This window comes from Podarcis raffonei, chromosome 13 (assembly GCF_027172205.1).
Source record: "Podarcis raffonei isolate rPodRaf1 chromosome 13, rPodRaf1.pri, whole genome shotgun sequence".
NCBI classification, from domain to species: domain Eukaryota; kingdom Metazoa; phylum Chordata; class Lepidosauria; order Squamata; family Lacertidae; genus Podarcis; species Podarcis raffonei.
The window spans coordinates 37,374,510-37,395,432 of NC_070614.1; the positions used below are offsets into that span (position 1 = coordinate 37,374,510).

At 42.3% G+C, this 20,923-nt stretch overlaps 2 protein-coding genes across 2 annotated transcripts in view; one reads left to right on the forward strand and one right to left on the reverse strand.

Moving 5' to 3' along the window:
- The first annotated feature begins 556 nt into the window (after positions 1-556).
- On the forward strand, positions 557-2,499 carry LOC128398893 (galactoside alpha-(1,2)-fucosyltransferase 2-like). Its single transcript, XM_053360158.1, has 2 exons — positions 557-2,097; positions 2,494-2,499. Exons 1-2 carry the CDS (start codon positions 877-879, stop codon positions 2,497-2,499), a joined length of 1,227 nt encoding a protein of 408 aa, XP_053216133.1. The 5' UTR covers positions 557-876.
- Positions 2,500-6,017: 3,518 nt separating this feature from the next.
- The window catches only part of LOC128398894 (deleted in malignant brain tumors 1 protein-like), a 28,346-nt gene continuing 13,440 nt past the window's right edge, over positions 6,018-20,923 (reverse strand). The window contains exons 3-8 of the mRNA XM_053360159.1: positions 18,264-18,578; positions 14,014-14,316; positions 11,059-11,364; positions 9,916-10,218; positions 8,215-8,520; positions 6,018-6,130 (exon numbers count right to left, since the gene is read on the reverse strand). Of these exons, the coding sequence (XP_053216134.1) occupies positions 6,018-6,130; positions 8,215-8,520; positions 9,916-10,218; positions 11,059-11,364; positions 14,014-14,316; positions 18,264-18,578 (1,646 nt within the window). The remainder of the gene's footprint in view (positions 6,131-8,214; positions 8,521-9,915; positions 10,219-11,058; positions 11,365-14,013; positions 14,317-18,263; positions 18,579-20,923) is intronic.

The following is a 20,923-nucleotide window of genomic DNA, read 5'->3' on the forward strand; positions in this document are numbered from 1 at the left end:
TGTGTCTGTGTGTATGGGGGGGGGGGGCAAAACACATGCAAGAAGCAAGACTAGGTGGTGGAGAGATGGAACAGTGGAGGGGATGGAGAAGCAAAGGTCCCTCCCCTCTCCCCACCACGAGCAACAGAACATGGGAAAGTTGGATTCTTTGCTGGGAACTGGATGGACAGATAGAATAGAACCAGATATCAAGGTGCTATGAAGCAAACAAACATTTGTGGATTAGGCAGCAGTTCCTACAGAAAAAGAGAGGATCTCTTCATTTATTTCCAGGAGCTGCCAACATCACAAAAGTGGAAATGACTGTTATGGAGAAAGAAAAAGAAATGGGAAATGATTGCTAACAGAACAATGACAGTGTTATATCCTGGGATAACCATAAAGGGTATCTGGCTCCTTATAAGTCCTCCATTGCTTCAGTGACCAAAGAAGAGGACTTTAACTTAGATGGACATCTAGGAAATTGTGACTCCTGGGAATTGAACTGTGTTGCCATATACCTGAATGTGGTCAAAAGTGGCAGAATACTATCTTAAGAACAAAGAAGTGAGAAGACAGGAGGCCTCCCTTCTTCGCATTTACAGTTAGGAATGTCTTTGGTTATGCAAATACATTTAAAAAAAAATAGACCGAAAGACTAATTTCAAGTAATTAGCAACAATTAATTTAGAGACAAAGTTGATGTAAAAATGCACAAATTTCCAGAAACAAGGTTAGACTACATAAGTGAAGAAAAGGATTTGCATAGTGCAAAGGCTGGCTTTACTTGAAGTATCCTTCTAGGCATTTGTGTAGTGGCTTTTAGGCTTATAAATTTAAAATTGAACTTGATATATATTATGGACATGTATAGCATAAAGGGTCACATTGCCATCTATGTCACTGCTGATGTACAACAGTGGTTGTGTTCTGCATGTTGATCTTACCTGTCTTTTCATCCTACTTGGCTCTTCCTTTAGGTGTTCCTATTATGCAGGTATGGCTCTCTCACAAAGATGTTCCTTCAGCCAACCTGTCCTCTTATTCTTCCTCTGCTTCTTTGGCCTCCTGTCCCTCTCTACATTCTTGTACTTGTCTGAAAAAATACCATATCAGCAGTGGAGGATCAGCTTCAAGAATGCACCCAGTTTCCCAGGGATGGGACCTCCTTCTTGCCTAACGGCCACCACCACTTCTTCTCGGTCATACTATAACACCACTTCTTCCAGGTCATCCTCTAAGACAATGGATAGTGGTATATGGACAGTGAACTCCATTGGCCGTTTGGGAAACCAGATGGGGGAATATGCCACCCTCTATTCCTTAGCCAAGATGAATGGACATCAAGCCTGTATTTATCCTGCCATGCACCAGTACCTCTCACCAATATTCCGGATCACTTTGCCTGTGATCAATGCTGAATTGGACAAAAAGATCCACTGGAAGGACTTTGGTCTGCATGACTGGATGTCAGAGAGTTATAAACACATCAAAGGCAAGTACGTCCGGCTGACGGGCTTCCCATGTTCTTACACCTTTTATCACCATATCCGCCAAGAGATACTTCAGCAGTTCTCCTTCCATGACCACATCAAGGAAGAAGCCAATCAATATCTTCAGAAGCTAAGAGGGCAGCGCCAGGAGGTGACATATGTTGGAGTGCATGTCCGCAGAGGGGATTATGTCTATGAGATGCCCAAGATCTGGAAAGCTGTGGTGGCTGACAGAGGCTATTTGGAGAAAGCCATGAACTATTTCAGAGAGAAGTACCCCAATCCCATCTTTGTGGTGACCAGCAATGGGATGGAGTGGTGCAAGAAAAACATCAATGCCTCCAGAGGGGATGTGTATTTTTCTGGGGATGGGCGCGAGTCCTCTCCAGGGAGGGATTTTGCTCTCCTTGCTCATTGCAACCACACAATAATGACAATTGGCACTTTTGGCTTCTGGGCTGGCTACCTGGCTGGTGGGGAGACTGTCTACTTGGCCAACTACACCCTCCCAGACTCTCCCTTCCTTAAGTTCTTCAAGCCCTCGGCAGCCTTTTTGCCTGAATGGATTGGAATCCCAGCGGACCTTTCCAATCTGCTGTCCAGAAGACAGAAACTTGAGGAGACAGTTGTTGAATCATGTCTAATGTTAATAATAATAATAGTAATAATAATAATAGTAATAAAATAATAATAATAATTTATTATTTATAACCTGCCCATCTGGCTAAGTTTCCCCAGCCCCTCTGGGTGGCTGTTGGAAGGACTTGTCTGGGCACTGATTCCACAAAGCATGTATGTGAGAGTGGTCACCAGCACTCCTGACAGGGGGCTCAAAGACCTAGCTTGTTCAAACACATTGATTCCTGTTTTAGACCTTACTTTGCAGTAAGGTGCAGAGGTTGGGACATAACCATATTCTGGGCCCTTCCACCACCAAGCACTTAGCAGCAATATGTACACAGGCCTTATTTCCCCCCTCACTGGTTTCACTGTAGAACTTTTTCTTGCCCCCCTATTCCAGATGTAGATCTTCACTCACCCCTTCTTCCAGGTAATTTTCCAGGTATTTTTGAGGCAGTGATTTGTGGGCTTGTTGAGCTTCAACTAATGCACACATGTCCTTACAAGTTGTATTATGTTTCGCACACCCTGTTCCCTACAGGTGAGCAGGATGACTCTCCTGGTATGCATTTCACATAAAATGAAGTGATGGCGCTGACCTGTGTTTCAGAGGATTATCATGTTTTCTGCTTACATTGTAATTTTTTGTTTATTTCAACAAGTCTAGTAATTGAGTCATTTGAATTTAGTTAATTAGTTAGAAGTAGAAGAGCAAGTGGACTGGTGCAGTAGTTGTTCTTTCTGAGTAGCACCATGCATTTGCTCCTGTATCCTCTTGCCGCTGCTTAGCAGCCTTATCAGGGCCCCCACTTACGTCTTGCCAAACAGGTGGGTCATGATCTGCCTTCTCTAGAGGAGATGGATGCTCCCTTTCACCAGGACCCTGTCTATGGCTTCTGGAGATATCACTAAATATATTCCATGCATTGTGAAGCTTCAGTCTCCAAAAACCACGAGCTTAAGACTTGAGCTATTTTTCAAAACAAAATGGGTGTTTCCCAGAATTCAGAATTCTTCAGCCTTCACCACATTTCAAGTTTGCATGGAATTACAGGAGACTCAAAGCGCTGTATTAAGGCCATGGACACCTTAAGGGACGATTCTAAGTGGTTAGAGAAATCCTGCATTCAGTTAGTAAGATACACTGCTTTAACAGGCGGACTTTTATTATTATTGTTGCTTCAAGTTCAGGCAGAAAACAAGTGGCCAGGAAGCCTCAGGCTGCTCTCACATCTGATGCATGTATCTGGTATGGAAAATGGCCAAGAAACCTGCCCAAGTCCAGAAGCCAGAAGCTTGAGCAGATAGTTGCTGATTCAGGTCAAATTAGATACTGCTGAAAGGACTTGTCTGGGCACTGATTCCACATCAGCATACAAATTGAGCCCACAAAGGAGCATATTTCTAATGATGTGACTATGTTAGCATACATTTTCTGATGTCTTCTCAAATGGAAATTGGATCCTTAGGAGCACTGTTTGGGTGAATGAGACTGAGTCTCATTTTAAATATTAGAAGCAGAGAACCAGGGAGTATCTGGTTCCTGCCTCACCTTAAACCTCTAAGGCCTACTTCTCCAGAAAACCTGTTTTCTCCAAGAGCACCTAGATCTAAATATTATGTGATGACTGAATATTATGAAACTTGGGCAGACAAGCTAGGTGAACCACTAACAAAGCACCTAAATGAATGGGCAGTTGGGAAAGAAATTTTAATACTCAAAAAAGCAAAAGAAAAATACAGAAGTAAGCTCATTGTCGACTGTATATTATAAAATATTAACATCTATTCTTACCAAATAAAGTCATTTTAACCATATAGAATAATACCAAGCGGGTTTCATAAAAGGTAGAGTACTAAATATGAACATGAGACAAACAATCAGTGTTATCAAGAATATTAAGAACAGAGGACTCAGGGGACATGACTTCCAGAAACCAAAGGGACAATCAGGTGAGGGAAAGCCCTTGTTTAGAAGTCTGGTGTGTAAACAGCAGGCAAAAGAAAAGGCATTTAATACACACGGATAAAATGCTTCGCCATGCCACATGGCTTGCGGGCATGACACAAGCACACCGCACAGCGTGCATGGCATTGAGCAGTTGAGTGGCAAGTATGCACAGTTGCTGTGGAATTTTGAGGGGGCCCAGCACCCTCCTTGAAGCTTTTGGTGGGCCCACAACTCCCGCTCCCCTAGATGGTGCCCCTGACTCATAGCATTATTGTCCTTATCAAGCTGTGATTGTTCCAATTTTCATTTAGATTTGATGTTAATTCTGCAGTGGTTGACACCATTTGTGACAGAACCAAAGTCATGGGCAGATTCCTGGAAGCTGATGTACCGTGATGTACAGCTATCTGTCTCTCTCCTTTCATGTGTTCTATGCAACTTGGTTTCTGAAGGGCATCATGACTACAGCTGGACAGGATGAAGGCCAGGATGACATGATGGAAAAACATAGACACCAGCAGGAGCAGGGCCGGATTTAGGTTTGATGAGGCCCTAAGCTACTGAAGGTAATGGGGCCCTTTATATGTCCAGCTGTCCTTTGTCAACAACAAACTGTCGCTGTTTTTTGTGTTGAATATATGCTATATGGTAATTTATGGACCTAATCGGTATCTAAAGCCATTTGCATATCACAAAATATGTATTTTATCAAAGTAATTGTTGAACTGAAATACAATTAAGAAGTATATTAATAGTGAAATAATTATTAATCTCTAACTTAAAATGATTTTTTATTCATGGGGTGGGGGGGGGGAGTGGGGCCCTAAGCTATAGCTTGTTTCGCTTATACGTAAATCCAGCACTGAGCAGGAGTCAAATGGGCCAATTAGGAGAATCTACAACCAGGGTGTCATTGACTATTTGCATATTCTTCCAGTTGTAGATCTGAAGATCTGTTTTTGGGGGACAGGGAGCGGGCGGGTGTGGGGGATTCCCTGGTCCTGATTGGGGTAACTGTGCCCCTGAAGGACCAGGTGCGCAGCCTGGGAGTCATTTTGGACTCACAGCTGTCCATGGAGGTGCAGGTTAACTCTGTGTCCAGGGCAGCTGTCTACCAGCTCCACCTGGTACGCAGGCTAAGACCCTACCTGCCCACGAACTGTCTCACCAGAGTGGTGCATGCTCTAGTTATCTCCCGCTTGGACTACTGCAACGTACTCTACGTGGGGCTACCTTTGAAGGTGACCCGGAAACTGCAATTAATCCAGAATGTGGCAGCTAGACTGGTGACTGGGAGTGGCCGCCGGGACCACATAACACCGGTTCTGAAAGATCTACATTGGCTCCCAGTTTCCGAGCACAATTCAAAGTGTTGGTGCTAACATTTAAAGCCTTAAATGGCCTCGGTCCTGTATACCTGAAGGAGCATCTCCACCCCCATCGTTCAGCCCGGACACTGAGATCCAGTGCCGAGGGCCTTCTACCAGTTCCCTCATTGCGAGAAGTGAGGCTACAGGGAACCAGACAGAGGGCCTTCTCGGTAGTGGCGCCCGCCCTGTGGAACGCCCTCCCATCAGATGTCACAGCGATAAACAACTACCTGACATTCAGAAGACATCTTAAGGCAGCCCTGTTCAGGGAAGTTTTTAATATGTAACGCTGTACTGTTTTTAACACTTGATTGGGAGCCACCCAGAGTGGCTGGGGAAACTCAGCCAGATGGGCGGGGTATAAATAAATTATTATTATTATCATTATTATGATGGGTTAGGCAGGGAGCCGTCACATGAGGACATTTCTCTCCACACAAAGATTCCTAGTTTCTCACTTGGAATAAAATTGAGAAGAGGTGAGCAAAAACAGAAAGCCAGGCATTATTTGCAAACAGAGCTGGTTCTTCTGATTTTGCATGGAGCGTCCTTGCATGCATCAGGATAGGGTCTTGGCCATTGAAATGGTTCAGTCAGGACTACTTAAAGCTGCCCTCTCCTCCAGCTGTACACAGCCTCTGCCACAATCAGCACCAAGACAACCAAGACCAAGGCAGACACTCCCAGGCGAATGTTGTCCTCGACAGATGCGTCCCCTGTAAAAGCAGGAGAAGGAAGACTCTGTCACTTATTCATTGCAAATAAAAAACCAAGGCTCCTGCAAACTGCTCACTTTTCATTCTTGCATTATTTTGTTTTCCTCTATATGCCCACAAACTGGTGCAGGAAGTCAGTTTTTTTTTCGTGATTGACCGTGAAAAGTTAAAGTGCGGCTTAAATTTGCAACCTTACCAAAACTGGCCTTTACGATATCGCTGCTGAAACAGACATATGGTAAAATGGAATGGGTGTAAGTGCCTGAAGAATTTTAAGGTGGCGGCTTATATTCAGGTGCGGCTTATATTTGGGCCAATACAGTAAATCCAGTAGGACCTATGTGGTCTTGCCACTTAGCAGAGAATTGCAGGTGCAGTTGGGGATAACTATTATTGCAGAATTTGAGTTAACCTGGTGCACAGCCTTGCTTTCCTAACTAGTCATGTCCCAAGGAAACACAGCCCTGTGCACAGCCTGCTCGCAGTAGGACATGCTTGGCTCTGTTTTCCCTAATCTGTTAACTGCTTCCATGGCTCCTCTTGTTTGGGGTACATAGCTTAGGGGTAGAGCATCTGCTTTGCATGCAGAAGCTCACAGGTTAAATCCCTGGCGTCTGCAGGTAAAATGGGGAGAGAACCTCTCCCGAAATCTTGGAGAGCTATGGCCAGTCAGTGTAGACGCTACTGAGATAGATGGACCAATGGTCTCAACCTGTCTAAGGCCCTTTCCTGTGCTCCTACCCAGCAACTTAACATGGAGCAGGAGGAAGGCAGAATGGTGTCCCCAGGACCCTCCTTGGGAATCATGGACACAGTACGGTCCCCCCCCCACAATAATATTTATTATTTTCCATACATAAACATAACAGAAAAAGCCAACAATAATAAAGGAGAAAGAATGAAACGGGAAAAAGAAAAAGGAAAAAGAACATAAAACCTAAAATACATCAAATCACCACATAAACTAAAACATAATTAATTGATCAAAATCCATCTTCCTAAACATATTACTTGACTTCCTCAAATCTCTTCCATCTGAGTTTTTTTTAGTAATTATATATAGCAGTTTCCAATATCATTATTTCATAAAACCATATCACAGTCATCATCATATTTCCTAACTTTCCTTATCGTACATTTTCTTATTTATTTATTTATTTATTTATTTATTTAATCACAAGTTAATCCTAGGCCTAACTGATTCTTTCAAGTGATTACATATCTTTAATATTACAATATTTATTCAAATAGTCTTTAAATTTCTTCCAGTCTTCTTGGTATTCCTCTTCTTTCTGGTCGTGGATTCTCCCGGTGAGATCTGGCTGATCACACAGTAGGTTTTTTGTTGTGGTTCTGGACAGTTTAGAGGTAACACTCCCAGAGGTGTTCTTATTCACTGGGTGCCTGCCCATATTATCCGGGCATTTTTCTTTTCATTCAGCAGAGTTACTGAGAGTCTCTGAGAGTTGGTTTTGTTTTTGTGAGAGACAGAACGCTGCAAGCATGCAGCTCGATTCTGTCAGTTTATTTCCTGTTTGTTTATGCTTCCGAATAAACACCTTTGGTAGAATAGAAGCACTGGTGTCAAGTTGAGTTATTGAAGACACCACTTTGATACAGACCAAGCCATTTATGCTGCGTACGAACTCTGCAACGACAACAGCAGTGTGCACAAGAAGTGTGTGGGTGCAGGTGGCCATAAACGTCGGACCAGGTCGTAAATCAGGCTAATTGCAGTGCTGGGTGGCAGACTCTGTGGGTCAAAGGATTTACGACCTACAAACTTTCACAGTTTTCCTGCTGAGGAATGGATTGGGCCAATGGTATTTGTACGTATATATGTATTTAATGAATTTCCATGCCACCTTTCACCCAAGGATCAGAGGGTGGTTTATAGTATAAACACACAAAAATATGCAGCAGAATAAGAAACAAAACAATAACCCCCAGAATGCCCCCAGACTTTAAAGATGCTCTTTTAAGATGATAGTAATAAACTAAGAATCTGATCCTAACTTCAGTGATCTCAAAGATCTAAACCCCCCTATTGGGTTCATCAAGTACAACTTGTCTTGCAAAATTACCTGAGCACTCCACACTGGCATCCTGGCTGTGGTTGCAGCTGTGCTCTCCCCAGGGACTTTGGGAACACTCACTCAGGAAAGCTTCTTCTCCTGTACAGTTGAGTCCCTCCAGCCAGATGGGGCCAGATCCTTGTCCAAACAAGCCTCCACCAAATGCTTTGGAGGCATTTCCACAGCCCAGTTCCCTGCACACAACGTGAGCATCATGCAAATCCCAACCAGCATCACACACAGTCCCCCACTGGCGGTTGTGCAGCACCTCAATCCTCCCAGAGCAGCGACTTGGGCCATTCACTAGGCGGAGCTCTGATGGGACAAAAAAATAACTAAACGTGAAAGCTCTGATGGGACAGAGTTGAACATAGTAACAAATATGTGGCATTGAATCTTGCTTGTTAAAGAGAAGTGTTAAGAATTGGGAGTCCTGGGCCTGCTATTGTCACCAACTAATGCTTTCCATATGCAATGAGAGGGGCTAAAACCTAAGGCATCCTGGGAGCCCCACTCTGCACCTCGGAAGCCTCAGGTTCTGATTCTGCAAGTTTCATTCATTCATTTATGCTTTATTTAATGTTATTTGAAAGCCCTTGATCAGAAAAAGAATATACGTTGAAATTATCAATTAAAGTTACCATTAAACAGAGATTAAATAAAATATGTAATGTTAACATGGATATTAAAAACACACGTCAGCATTACATCTTTAAATAGGCTTGTTTAGACATATTTTTTATAACAAAATAATTTTTATTTGATTTTGCAAATATAAATTTATAACAAAACCAAATACATATCCATATAAAGAGATTTCTCTGAGTCTTGAGACTTCCTCCCATCTCCTCCATGGATCCCATTATAAACATTTTCTACTGCATATCATTTCATAATCCGTATTTTATACCATCCATATTATCCATAGTATTTGTTACGGCACAAGTGAGATTAAAATGTTTTCATCTGCTTACAGTGGTCTTCTAAATAAATTATAAATTTCCCCCGTTCTTTTTTAAATGCTTTGTCCTCTTGGTTCCCGAGCTTTCCAGTCGGTTTTTGTCATTTCGGCATAGTCCATCGGTTTAACTTGCCATTCCTCTCTTCTTTCCACCAACAGAAAATGTTTAATGAAGTGTCAGTTCCTGGGTTCAACCCAACTGCTCTGCTATGTTTGCTTATCAATAGATGGGGAGTAGAAAGTGGGAAGAGAGAGAGAAATGTTGAATTTCGCGGCACCAGATACCAGGGCTCTCCCTTTCTGGACTCTGCTCAAAGGATTCTGGGCACTGTAGTTTGGTGAGGGTTGGTGATAAATGTAACTCTGTGAAGGGTAAACTACAGTGCCCAGAATTCCTTGCAGGCAAGAATGTGCACTGGATTCACTTTAAAGGTACAGGAGCATGCAACTCCAGACATGATGCCATGGCTATGAAGGACATCAAACGTCATTTGGATTTAGAACTCCTCTAGGGAATGTTACTCACACCTAGTACTTATCTAGAAAGCTAGAACGGCATTGGGACACTTCTTTTGTTTCTAGAGAAAGCAAAAATGACACAGAATGAAAATTATATTGTGAACTGCCCTTCTTCCTCCTCCTCCCAGCTCAACTATCAGCATCAGAACTCTTCAGCAACCTTCTATTGGCAAAATAGACTTACTAGTTGAACTTGCAGCCAGTTTCCAAGGCCACAGTATAGCTATTACCTGAGCACACAACACTGGCAACTTCTCCATGGCTGCAATCATGTGTTCTCCACTGTAAGTCACAGTCCTTGAAGGCAGCTTCTGTCCCCTGACAACTGACACCAGACAACCAGGTGGGTCCATTTCCTGTTCCAAAGTGAGCTCCTCCTGCAGCCAGCAAGGCTTCACCACATCCAAGCTCTCTACATACAACTTGGGCACTGGTCAGATTCCATCTGTCATCACACACAGCCAGCCACTGCCAGTTGTGGAGCACCTCAACTCTTCCAGAGCAGCTGCTTATACCATTCACCAATCTGATCTCTGTTGAGATGAGAAATAGCTTCGACTGAAACGGAGTCTACTGATAGATAAAATTAATAAGATACAAGTTCAGCTGCTCTCCTCCACAGTACGGATAACAAAGATGGAGAAGAGGCCAGAATGTTGCATAAAATCCTCACAAATTATGGTTTGAACCTATTTAATGTGGTGCATATGAAGCGAAGGAAAGACTGTGCAAAAGAGGAGGGGAAGAAAACGCAGACAGAGGGTCTTTCCTGCTTCCACTGATATGATTATCAGCAGCAGAGCTGAAGGACATGTGTTGATGACAAAATGGGAATGCTGATTCAACCTTGTATACAAGTTTCCAACCCAACTGTATAAAAGGTATAGGGACCCCTGACCATTAGGTCCAGTCGTGGCCGACTCTGGGGTTGCGGTGCTCATCTCGCTTTATTGGCCGAGGGAGCCGGGATACAGCTTCCGGGTCATGTGGCCAGCATGACTAAGCCGCTGCTGGTGAACCAGAGCAGCGCATGGAAACGCCGTTTACCTTCCCACCGGAGCGGTACCTATTTATCTAATTGCACTTTGACGTGCTTTTGAACTGCTAGGTTGGCAGGAGCAGGGACCGAGCAACAGGAGCTCACCCTGTCGCGAGGATTCGAACCGCCGACCTACTGATTGGCAAGTCCTAGGCTCTGTGGTTTAACCCGCAGCGCCACCCGCATCCCTCTAACCCAACTGTATAGCTCCTATTAATTAATTTATATATTAAATTTGCATACCACCCTTCATCTGTAGATCTCAGAGCAGTTCACAATATAACAATACAAGATTAAAAACACGATAAGGATATTTCTTAATTGTAATTTTTACCTGAGCATACAACACCAGCATCTTCTTCATGCACACAGTTATGTTCTCCCCAAGGCTGTAGGTGGCAGTGGCGGAGTGTAGCTTCTGTCCCCTTGCATCTGACCTCATCCAGCAAGATGGGGCCATTGCCTCTCCCAAAGTGAGCTGCTTCTTTGATCGACAAGGCTTCCCCACATCCAAGTTGCCTGCACACGACTTGGGCGCTGCTCAGATTCCAACCATCATCACACACAGTCCCCCACTGCCCGGCGTTGAACACCTCAACTCTTCCAGAGCAAGGGCTTGTACCATTCACCAATCTGATATCTGTAGGGTTTAAAATGGTTAGAGTCCATTTTGTGCCTCCACCTCCCAATTCCTCATTTTTTGTAGCTTCCATGGGAAATGTTAAGGGTTCTAGGTTAGAGCATGGGTAGGGAATATTAGGCTCAGGGACCAAATGCAGCCCTCCAAACCTCTCCAGTCCTGCTTTGCACCCTCTTGGAGATTCTCTTTTCCTGAACTGGCAAGTGGTGGTGGGATAGTGCTCATCTGAGCCCCTTTCTCGGACCCTCCAAAACACTTCTCCTCTTTCCATTCTGCCAACCTAGCAGAACCTCTCTCTTGCCTTTGCAGCCTGGCTTACTGTTTGGAGGCTGCAGCTGCTCTCTTGCAAAGCAGAGAGCCTGTCCATCAAGAAGCAGCTGCAAACACAGCATGGAATTTGAGCAAGACTCTGTGGGTATGGAAAATACGAGAAGGTGAGATGCCATAGAACAGGGAGAAGAAAAGCTGTGATGAAGCAAGGGGGGCTAAATGGAGAGGGGAAATGGGATGGTGGGAGGAGATGGGAAATGGGATGGTGGGAGGAGAGGGAAAACAGAAGATGGAAAGTGGGTGTTGGGAGTGAGTGGGAGTGCAGTGGTGGGTGCACAGCGGAGGAGGAGGCGCCTGACAAGCACAGGGTACTATCTATGGAGTCCAGATCTGCCATCACCTTTGGTCAGCTGAAGACCATTACTTTAAAATTTGAAGGGGTCCTATATTTCAGAATGCAGGATTGAATATATTTCTCTTCTCCTTCCTTCTTTTACACACACACACACACACACACACACACACACACACACAACTTTAACTTGTTCTTCCCATTGCAGCAAGTGGTGGAAGCATCCCCAAAAGACCCCAGAGCCATTTCCCCCAAGAATACATCAGTGGAAAGATGCACTATCTGGAAGTCACATCCCTTGGAAGGGCGTGTCCTCTCTACTTGCAGAGCAACATGCTGAAAAAAACACCATCTCTGAGAGAACATGACTTTCAGATACACCTGCTTTCCACAGAAGTACAGTGGTACCTCGTGCTAAGAACTTAATTAGTTCTGGAGGTCTGTTCTTAACCTGAAACTGTTCTTAACCTGAAGACCACTTTAGCTAATGGGGCCTCCTGCTGCCGCTGTGCCACCGCTGCACAATTTCTGTTCTCATCCTGAAGCAAAGTTCTTAACCCAAGGTACTTTTTCTGGGTTAATGGAGTCTGTAACCTGAAGCGTATGTAACCAGAAGAGTATGTAACCCAAGGTTCCACTGTATTATGAGGGAATATGGTCCTGGACCAGTGTGCCAATGCAACTAACCACAATGGCAAAGCATTTTCAAGAAAACAATGAGGAAAAATAAGCTTTTAATATCCTGAATTTCAAAATTGAAGTCTTCCTCAAAATGTTTAAATAGATTTCTGTTGGCCTAATTGGCAGAGCAAACCTGCCTACTTTCATGGCAAAAGAATAGGGCTATGGAGATACGACACGCATTCTCCTGCACACAATCATCACCACTGGAAATGTGCCATTATTCCTTTTTGCTGATGCAAAATCCGGTCAAATTAAGATAATGTTACTGAATATAAATGAGAATGTATGGTGGATGAGCACAAAAGAAGCTGATTCCCGAGATGCTGCTGAAATAATGATGTTTCTGGAATGTTAGACTTGCAAGTTATTCAAACCTTGGCTATTGGATGAAATTAGTCAAGTGTCAGTTCAGTCACCACTTTTGAAACCAAAAAAGAAAAGGCAAGAATGTAGGGAAAGAGGAGAACAGGAGCCCAAAGGAAGAAGAATTGCTCTTACAGAGTTCACTTGCTGTATTGGCAAATACTAGTAAAGAAAGATTTGGCAGTTACAGCCAATTTAAAGTTGTGCCTGGTTCTACAACATAAAATCTAGAAAGTGGTGTACAAAAAAAGGACTAATATCCCTCCCTTCCAATGAAAAACAAGCGGTCCTGATGTTTATAGATGCTGAAAAAGCATTTGATAATGTTTCATGGGATTTTATGAAAAAACTTCTTGAAGAGATGAACTTTGGGTGAGATTTAGGAAAGGGATTTAATCTATATATTCTGATCAAAAAGCCAAATTAATTGTGAACCAGGTGGTAACAGAGGAATGTAAAATACAGAAAGGAACAAATCAGGGATGTCCCCTATCACCGCTTTTATTTATTTTGGTTTTGGAAGTCCTGGCGAGAAATATCAGGGCAGATAATAACACTAAAGGAATTATGGTAGGGAAAAAGGAATATAAGCTTAAAGCATATGCAGATGACCTTGTAATTATGGTGGAAGATCCTAAAAATTCCCTTTTGAGGGTATTAGAGAAAATACAGGAATTTGGGCAAGTGGCAGGATTTAAGCTGAATAAAAATAAAACAAAATTATTAGTAAAGAAATTAGCAAGAGAAGATAAAATAGAATTATAACAAAATGTAGAAATATAGATCCATTAAAAAAATCACATATTTGGGGGTCTGGTTAACAACCAAAAATATAAATATTTTTAAAGACAATTATGAAAAAAATTGGAACAAAATAAAAAGGAACCTATAAATATGGGGAAGAAGGAATTTACCGTTATTAGGGAGGATAGCAGTAATTAAGATGAACGTATTGCCAGTTTCTCTCAGCCTAGAATTACCTGAGCACACAACACTGGCATCTTCTCCATGACTACAATTATGTGTTTCCCAGTGTAGGTCACAGTCCTTAAATTTGTATTCCATCCCCCGACACTTGGCTCCAGCCAAGCAGGTGGCACCACATCCTCTTCCAAAGGGAGCTCCTCTTGGGAGAAACAAGGCTTCCCCACAGACATGTTCCCTGCACACAGCCTGGGCGCTGTTTAGATCCCAGCCATCATCACACACCGTCAGCCATTGCTGGTTGTGGAGCACCTCCACTCTCCCAGAGCAGCGGTTTGTACCATTCACTAATCTGATCCCTGCAGAGATTGAAAAAGGCTTTTTAACTTTTCAGTTCTGGTTTTTGTTTTTCTCAACAATACAATCAATGAATAAAACCAATAAAAAAAGAAGAACAATCAGCAATGCATCATAGCAATTTGTAGTGCCATAGTGTACTGTTGTGGGAAATATAGTCAGAACAAAAGTGAAGTGGAGAAAAGGGGATTGATTGGTGGAGGAGGGAGGGAACAAAAGAGTTCGGATATGTTCCAGCAGAGCCCACTCAGAATAAATGTATTAATTTATTCATTTGCTATCTTGCTAGGTTAGGCTCCAGCGGCTCTTCATAACTGCAGTCCTGCTACTGATCGGCACAGGAGTTTTGACCTGGAAGTACCGACCTGCTGCAGCAGGATTAATTAAATATATCAAGGGGTACCTACAGGATGGTCTTGCTGGTTATCTTTGGCCTTGCCTGTTTATTTAAGACAGGTAAAGATCCTACCTAAAGAAGATATGGCCACTAGGCCCATCCCCTCCTGGCAAATAGAAGGGGAAGAAATGGAGGCAGTGATAGATTTTACTTTCTTGGGCTCCATGATCATTGCAGATGGTGACAGCAGCCATGAAATTAAAAGACGCCTACTTCTTGGAAGAAAAGCAATGACAAACCTAGACAGCTTCTTAAAAAGCAGAGACATCACCTTGCCAACAAAGGTCCGTATAGTTAAAGCTATGGTTTTCCCAGTAGTGATGTATGGAAGTGAGAGCTGGACCATAAAGAAGGCTGATCACCGAAGAATTGATGCTTTTGAATTATGGTGCTGGAGGAGACTCTTGAGAGTCCCGTGGACTGCAAGAAGATCAAACGCATCCATTCTTAAGGAAATCAGCCCTGAGTGCTCACTGGAAGGACAGATCCTGAAGCTGAGGCTCCAATACTTTGGCCACCTCATGAGAAGAGAAGACTCCCTGGAAAAGACCCTGATGTTGGGAAAGATGGAGGGCACAAGGAGAAGGGGACAACAGAGGACGAGATGGTTGGACAGTGTTCTCGAAGCCACAAACCTGAGTCTGACCAAACTGCGGGAGGCAGTGGAAGACAGGAGTGGCTAGCGTGCTCTGGTCCATGGGGTCACGAAGAGTCGGACACGACTAAACAACTAAACAACAACAAAAGATCCTACCTAGAATGAGCTGCATTTCCATGACCATTCATTTATTCATTCATTCATTCATTTCATAAAATTTATAGTGTACAAAACTTCAAAGTGGTTTACAAAGAGATAAAACTATAAAATCAGGAAAAAATTGAAACACATCAAAAACCTACAAAACCTAAGAGACTCAAACAGATTAAAATTCACACCAGCATTTCTAAGCACCTAGGTAGGTTTGTCTGAACAAAAGTGTTTTTAACAGGCACTGGAAAGAGAACAGTGAAGGCGCCAATTGGATTTCAATAGGCAGGGAGACACTGCCACACTAAACAATTGAGTACTTACAGATGCAGAATGGGTATTATGTGGCACCTGTAGTAGTGCCAATTCTGCCAACTGAAGTGGTCAAGAGGGCACATGTTAGGCGATATCACCTCACCCTTTACATGCCCACCCAATCACTGCACTCTCTGGGAGAAGGTCTCCTGCAGACAGCATCTGATCAGGAGGTCCATAAGAACAAAGCCTTCAGCCTGGTGAAACCCACCCTTTGGAACTTCCTCCTGTGACGTATCAGACAGGCGCCATCTCTATTGCCTATTTGGTACCTATTAAAGTCTTTCTTTTTTCAACATTTAAAGTTTTTCTTTTTTCAACATTAAAGCATTAAATCCTGTATTGCATTTGAAATTTTTTTATATACTGAATTGCTTTATTAATTGAATATATTATAATTGTTTTATACATAAACATTTTCATTGTTTTGATTGCTGTAATGATTTGAGACATTTCATAGGAAGCGAGTTTTAAATAGAATAAAAAAACAAACGAGGAAATTAATATTACCTGAGCATTCAAAACGTGCATAGGAAGGCCGGCACATTCTTCTAGGAACATATCTTCCTTGGCAGTAGTTGAGAGAAGCTTCTGTTCCCTCACAGGTGAACTTATTTTCTGGCACAAAACTTGGTCTATATTCACCAGCTACTGATGCTGCTGACAGGATGGGTCCACAGCCAAGTTGCCGGCACATGACTTGGACACTGTTCCAGTCCAAATCGTCATCACATGGGGTGAACCAATCCCTGTTGTAGAGCAGCTCAAATCTCCCAGAGGAAATATTTGAATCACCCATCAATCTGATCTCTGTTGGGTGTGAAAAAAGACAGATTTATATCTCCACCTCTCACATTCCTCATCCTTCCTTTTTATTGCCCCTAATTATCAGAGCTCATCGAAACAGAATCTATTGAAGTGTTTTGTTTATTGGAAGTCATGCCTGAAACTGGGCACTTCTTCGACAATGATAGATATTTGCCTGTTGATTCTCACTAGGGGGGCATCATTTTCATTTTAAAAATATCCTTGTACTAAGCTAAATATTCATTTTGACACCCCCCCACCCCCCCAATTTCCAGAATTTTGATATAAACTGTGTGGAAATAACAATATTATATAATTAAAGCTTTTGTTTTTTGAATTGCCTGGAAGAAGATAAAAGATTCTCCAATTGCTGATTTTAGAAAGAAGCAGGATCTCGTTAACCGCTGGAGAGACTTCAAAAAACTTTGGACGGGTTCCTAGAATTTTGAGATGTGACACACTTTTTAATTTGGAAATCCGCCATGAGGGAATAAGACTGAGCTGCAGAGTTATAAATGGTCATAGGGGGAGGTGAGCTCTTAATATGTCATTATATCTGTATTTCAAGTCCGATTTGGTAAATCTCCCCTGGAAAGGCTAATGTTTGATGCAACCAGTCTGGGAAAATTAATGAGCAAAGGCCGAGATTTGATTTCATTGGAACTGGGAGAAGATGGCGTCTGCCAGCAGCGAAATGACTTTTGGATTGATTCGGCACAAACACCAGCGTGTGAGGAGATACTGCAACAATAGAGAAGATTCATACATATAAAATCCACACAGAAACACATCATTGCTTATTTCAACTCGCTTGTGGAAACAACTCAGAGGCCATGAAAGAAGGAAGGTTAACAACAGGAAGATATAAAGGAACTATTGGAAAGACTATTCAAGGCAGCAGAGATATGAGACGATCAGAGCCCCCCCCCCCGAACTTGAAGCATGGGAAGTCCCAACAATATATATATATAATTTAGGCAGAATATTTGGACTATTTGATATGTATTTGTATAATTTAGAACATTCAATGTGATTTTATTGGATTGTTAAAATGGAAAACTTAAAAAAAATGATTCTCCCTCCCCCCCCCGAATTTTGGAGGGAAGGGCAGTAGTTTCCTCCTTGCTATGGCTATCAACATCATTTGGATATATTCCAAATTTCAGCACAGCAGAGGAATTTCTACCCCCTCCTTGTTTCTTCACTAGTTTTTACTATTGTAGCAGTAAGTGTGGCGAGACTCCCAGAGCACCCCAGAGTCCCTGGAAGGGCACTCCTTCCCCTTGTACACCCTCCTCCAGAAGAGTTGTGGGCAGAAATAGCCACTGAATATGTAAAATGTCCATAGTAATTAGATTTTCTGGATATTAAAATAGCTAGTTATTTCAAATTCAGACATTGCATTAAACTGGTATGGTGTCCTTTCAGCTCCCCACCCCCCACCCCAACTAAAAGTGAACAGAAAGGACAAAAATGATGCAGGAGGCAGAACAAAGCCTAGAAGAAACACTGCAGGAATGTTGTGAATTGTGTTCTAGATGAGACCCAGAAAAGAGTATGCAACAAGAAGAGGAAGGCTCACCCTCTGCCCCTTCAGAGGATGATCAGAGCTCAAGAGAAGCCAACTTTTGGCATAACAGTCATGATTCAAATTTCAGCTAGTGTCTAAGCATTTATGTTACCTGAGCACACAACGGCAGCACCTTCTCCATGGCTGCAGTCTTTCGTTTGCCAGTTGTTTGGGGTGCACTCCTTGAACGTAGCTTCTGTTCCCTGACAATGGACACCAGTCAACCAGGCAGGACCATGTCCTCTTCCAAAATGAGCTCCTCTTGGGACTGACAAGGGAGGGCTACAGCCAATTTCTCGACAGACAACATTGGCACTGTTCAGATCCCATCCCTCATCACACACGGTCAACCACTGCTGGTTGTGGAGCACCTCGACTCTTCCGGAGCAGGGACTTGTTCCATTCACCAATCTGATGGTTTGGAGATCTGTAAAGATTAAAGGAAATTTTGTTTCTCCACCTTCCAGTTCCTCATTCTTCCTGGCTTCCATTTAGGCTGAGGCACAACAAGTGGGCAGGTGGCCATGCTGGCATTTCTCATAAGACTGCAGTTTACCAGATAATTCAAAATAATTTAATTGGGTTCACTTTAGGGCTGGAAGGAACAGACTCTGAAGCACCATTTCTCACAAAACATGAAGCATCATTCTTTATCCAAAGTCCCCCATCCACAACTATAATAACAATTTTAGATTTTTGTCTTAAGAATGATAAAAAGTAGCTCTTTTTGATACAATGTCATATTAATCGGGTTTCTTGGTGTAGTCAGTTTCTATGGCTATTTTATGGTACCCTCTGAGCACATGACGCCGGCCTATTCTCCATTCCTGCAGTCATCTTCTCGGAATCCTTGGACACAACCTTCAAGAACTTGTTTGAGAGTACATCTCATATGAATGTGCCAGAGGCGACCAACTCCACTGGCAACTTGGATATATAAATAAACCTTTTTTTGCCTTCCCCTTCCTCTTTCTTTTTATTGCAGTCTTGGTTATTTGAAATACAGGTCGAGGATAGAGATTTAACAGGAAATAAAGTTCCTCAAAAGGTGAGAGGCTTGGGCTTGGAAGAAGCTGAAAACTCATGTTTCATATGGGTATAATATTTGTGGGGGTTTGCCCCCCCCCCTTTGTGTGATTTTTATTCAGACTCTCCATTTTGGATTAGGCACATAGAAACGGCCAAAGAGAAAGTTCCATCCTCCCTTTCATTTCCCCTTTTATCCCCCCTAGTGGGACAAAGAACAATTCCAGCCCAAATGAGAAGAGGTTCCACCCAAGAACCAAAGCCCAAAATGGAAATTTCAGAAATGTATTCTGAATTAAGGAAAGATATAAAAGATAATGCAAAGAATCTGGAGGAGAAATTGGAAAGGATGGAAAACAAGATAGAACAGAATACAAAATCAGTGGTGGACCTAACTGGACAAATCAAAGAATTATCAACAAAAACTTTAGAACTAGGAAAACCCATGCAACATTTAAAAGTAAAGACACAAGGCCTGAAAGAAACAACTAAGAAAACAAACAGGGTAAAAGAGCTGAAAGACCTCATGAGAGGCCTAAGTAAGATGCGGTAGGATTAAGTATGATGCAGGAAGCTGTATGGGATTCAATTGCAGTGCTGGAAATGCAGCAGAAAGAATCAACTTTGAGATTTTGAGGGATCTCAGAAAGTGTGGAGGAGGATATATAGGAGAAGAGCCTAAATAATAAAAGAAATAGCAGGCTGGTAAGAAACTGAAGAAGAGGAAGTCAACTTTTCATTGGATAAAGCCTTCATGATCATATCAAGTTACGCAAAAGCTAAAAAAAAAACCTACCAGGGGACTGTCTGGTGATATTCAATTCAAGAGAGATGAAAGAAAGGATACTACAGATGAACTATGAAAAAATATTGTATATTGACAATACAAACATCATAATCTTGAAGGAGATTCCGATCAGATTGCTAAAGAAGAGAAGTAACTATAAGTTCCTGACAGATGCGTTGAGAGAAAATGATATACTGTGCAGGTGGGAATTTCTGGAAGGGATCTCATTTTCATACAAAGGGGGAAAGCATAGATGTAAGGACAAGTCAGTTTTGGAGGGCATATAAAAAAACAACTTGGAGTCAAAACAACTGAGGGAGAAACAGGCCTGGAAGATAGAGGAGATAAACAGGAAGAAGAGAAACAAAAAGACTCATAAAGTGTGTGTGTGTGTGTGTGTGTGTGTGTGTGTGTAAATTATAAGATTGGAAGAATGGATTCAAAACGTTTGACATGGAATGTTAATGGACTGAATAATCAATTAAAAAGAAATAAAATAGAACACGTTTTAATAAAACAAAATTTGGATATAATTTGTCTTCAGGAAATACATGTTGCAAAAAACACAGAAGAGTCTTAATAAACAAAAGATTAGGAAAAGAATTTATAACATCACACACACACACACACACACACACACACACACACAAAAGGGGAATGGTAATTTATGTAAATGACAAATACGACCCGCAGCAAAATTTTAAAGATGAAGAGGGAAGAATTGTAGGAATATACACACCAAATGAAAGAAAATCTGAATACTACAAAATATTAGAGGAAAAACTGTTTGATTATATGGATCAGAAAATAATTCTGATGTGGGATACTAATGGGTAGTCTCCCTGGATATGGATAGGACAATAAGGAAATCGGATTCAGAGGAAGGGAGACTACCCGTTACCTTTTTCAGTTTAGTAGAAAACCTTAACTTAATGGATATATGGAGATTTAAGCATAAG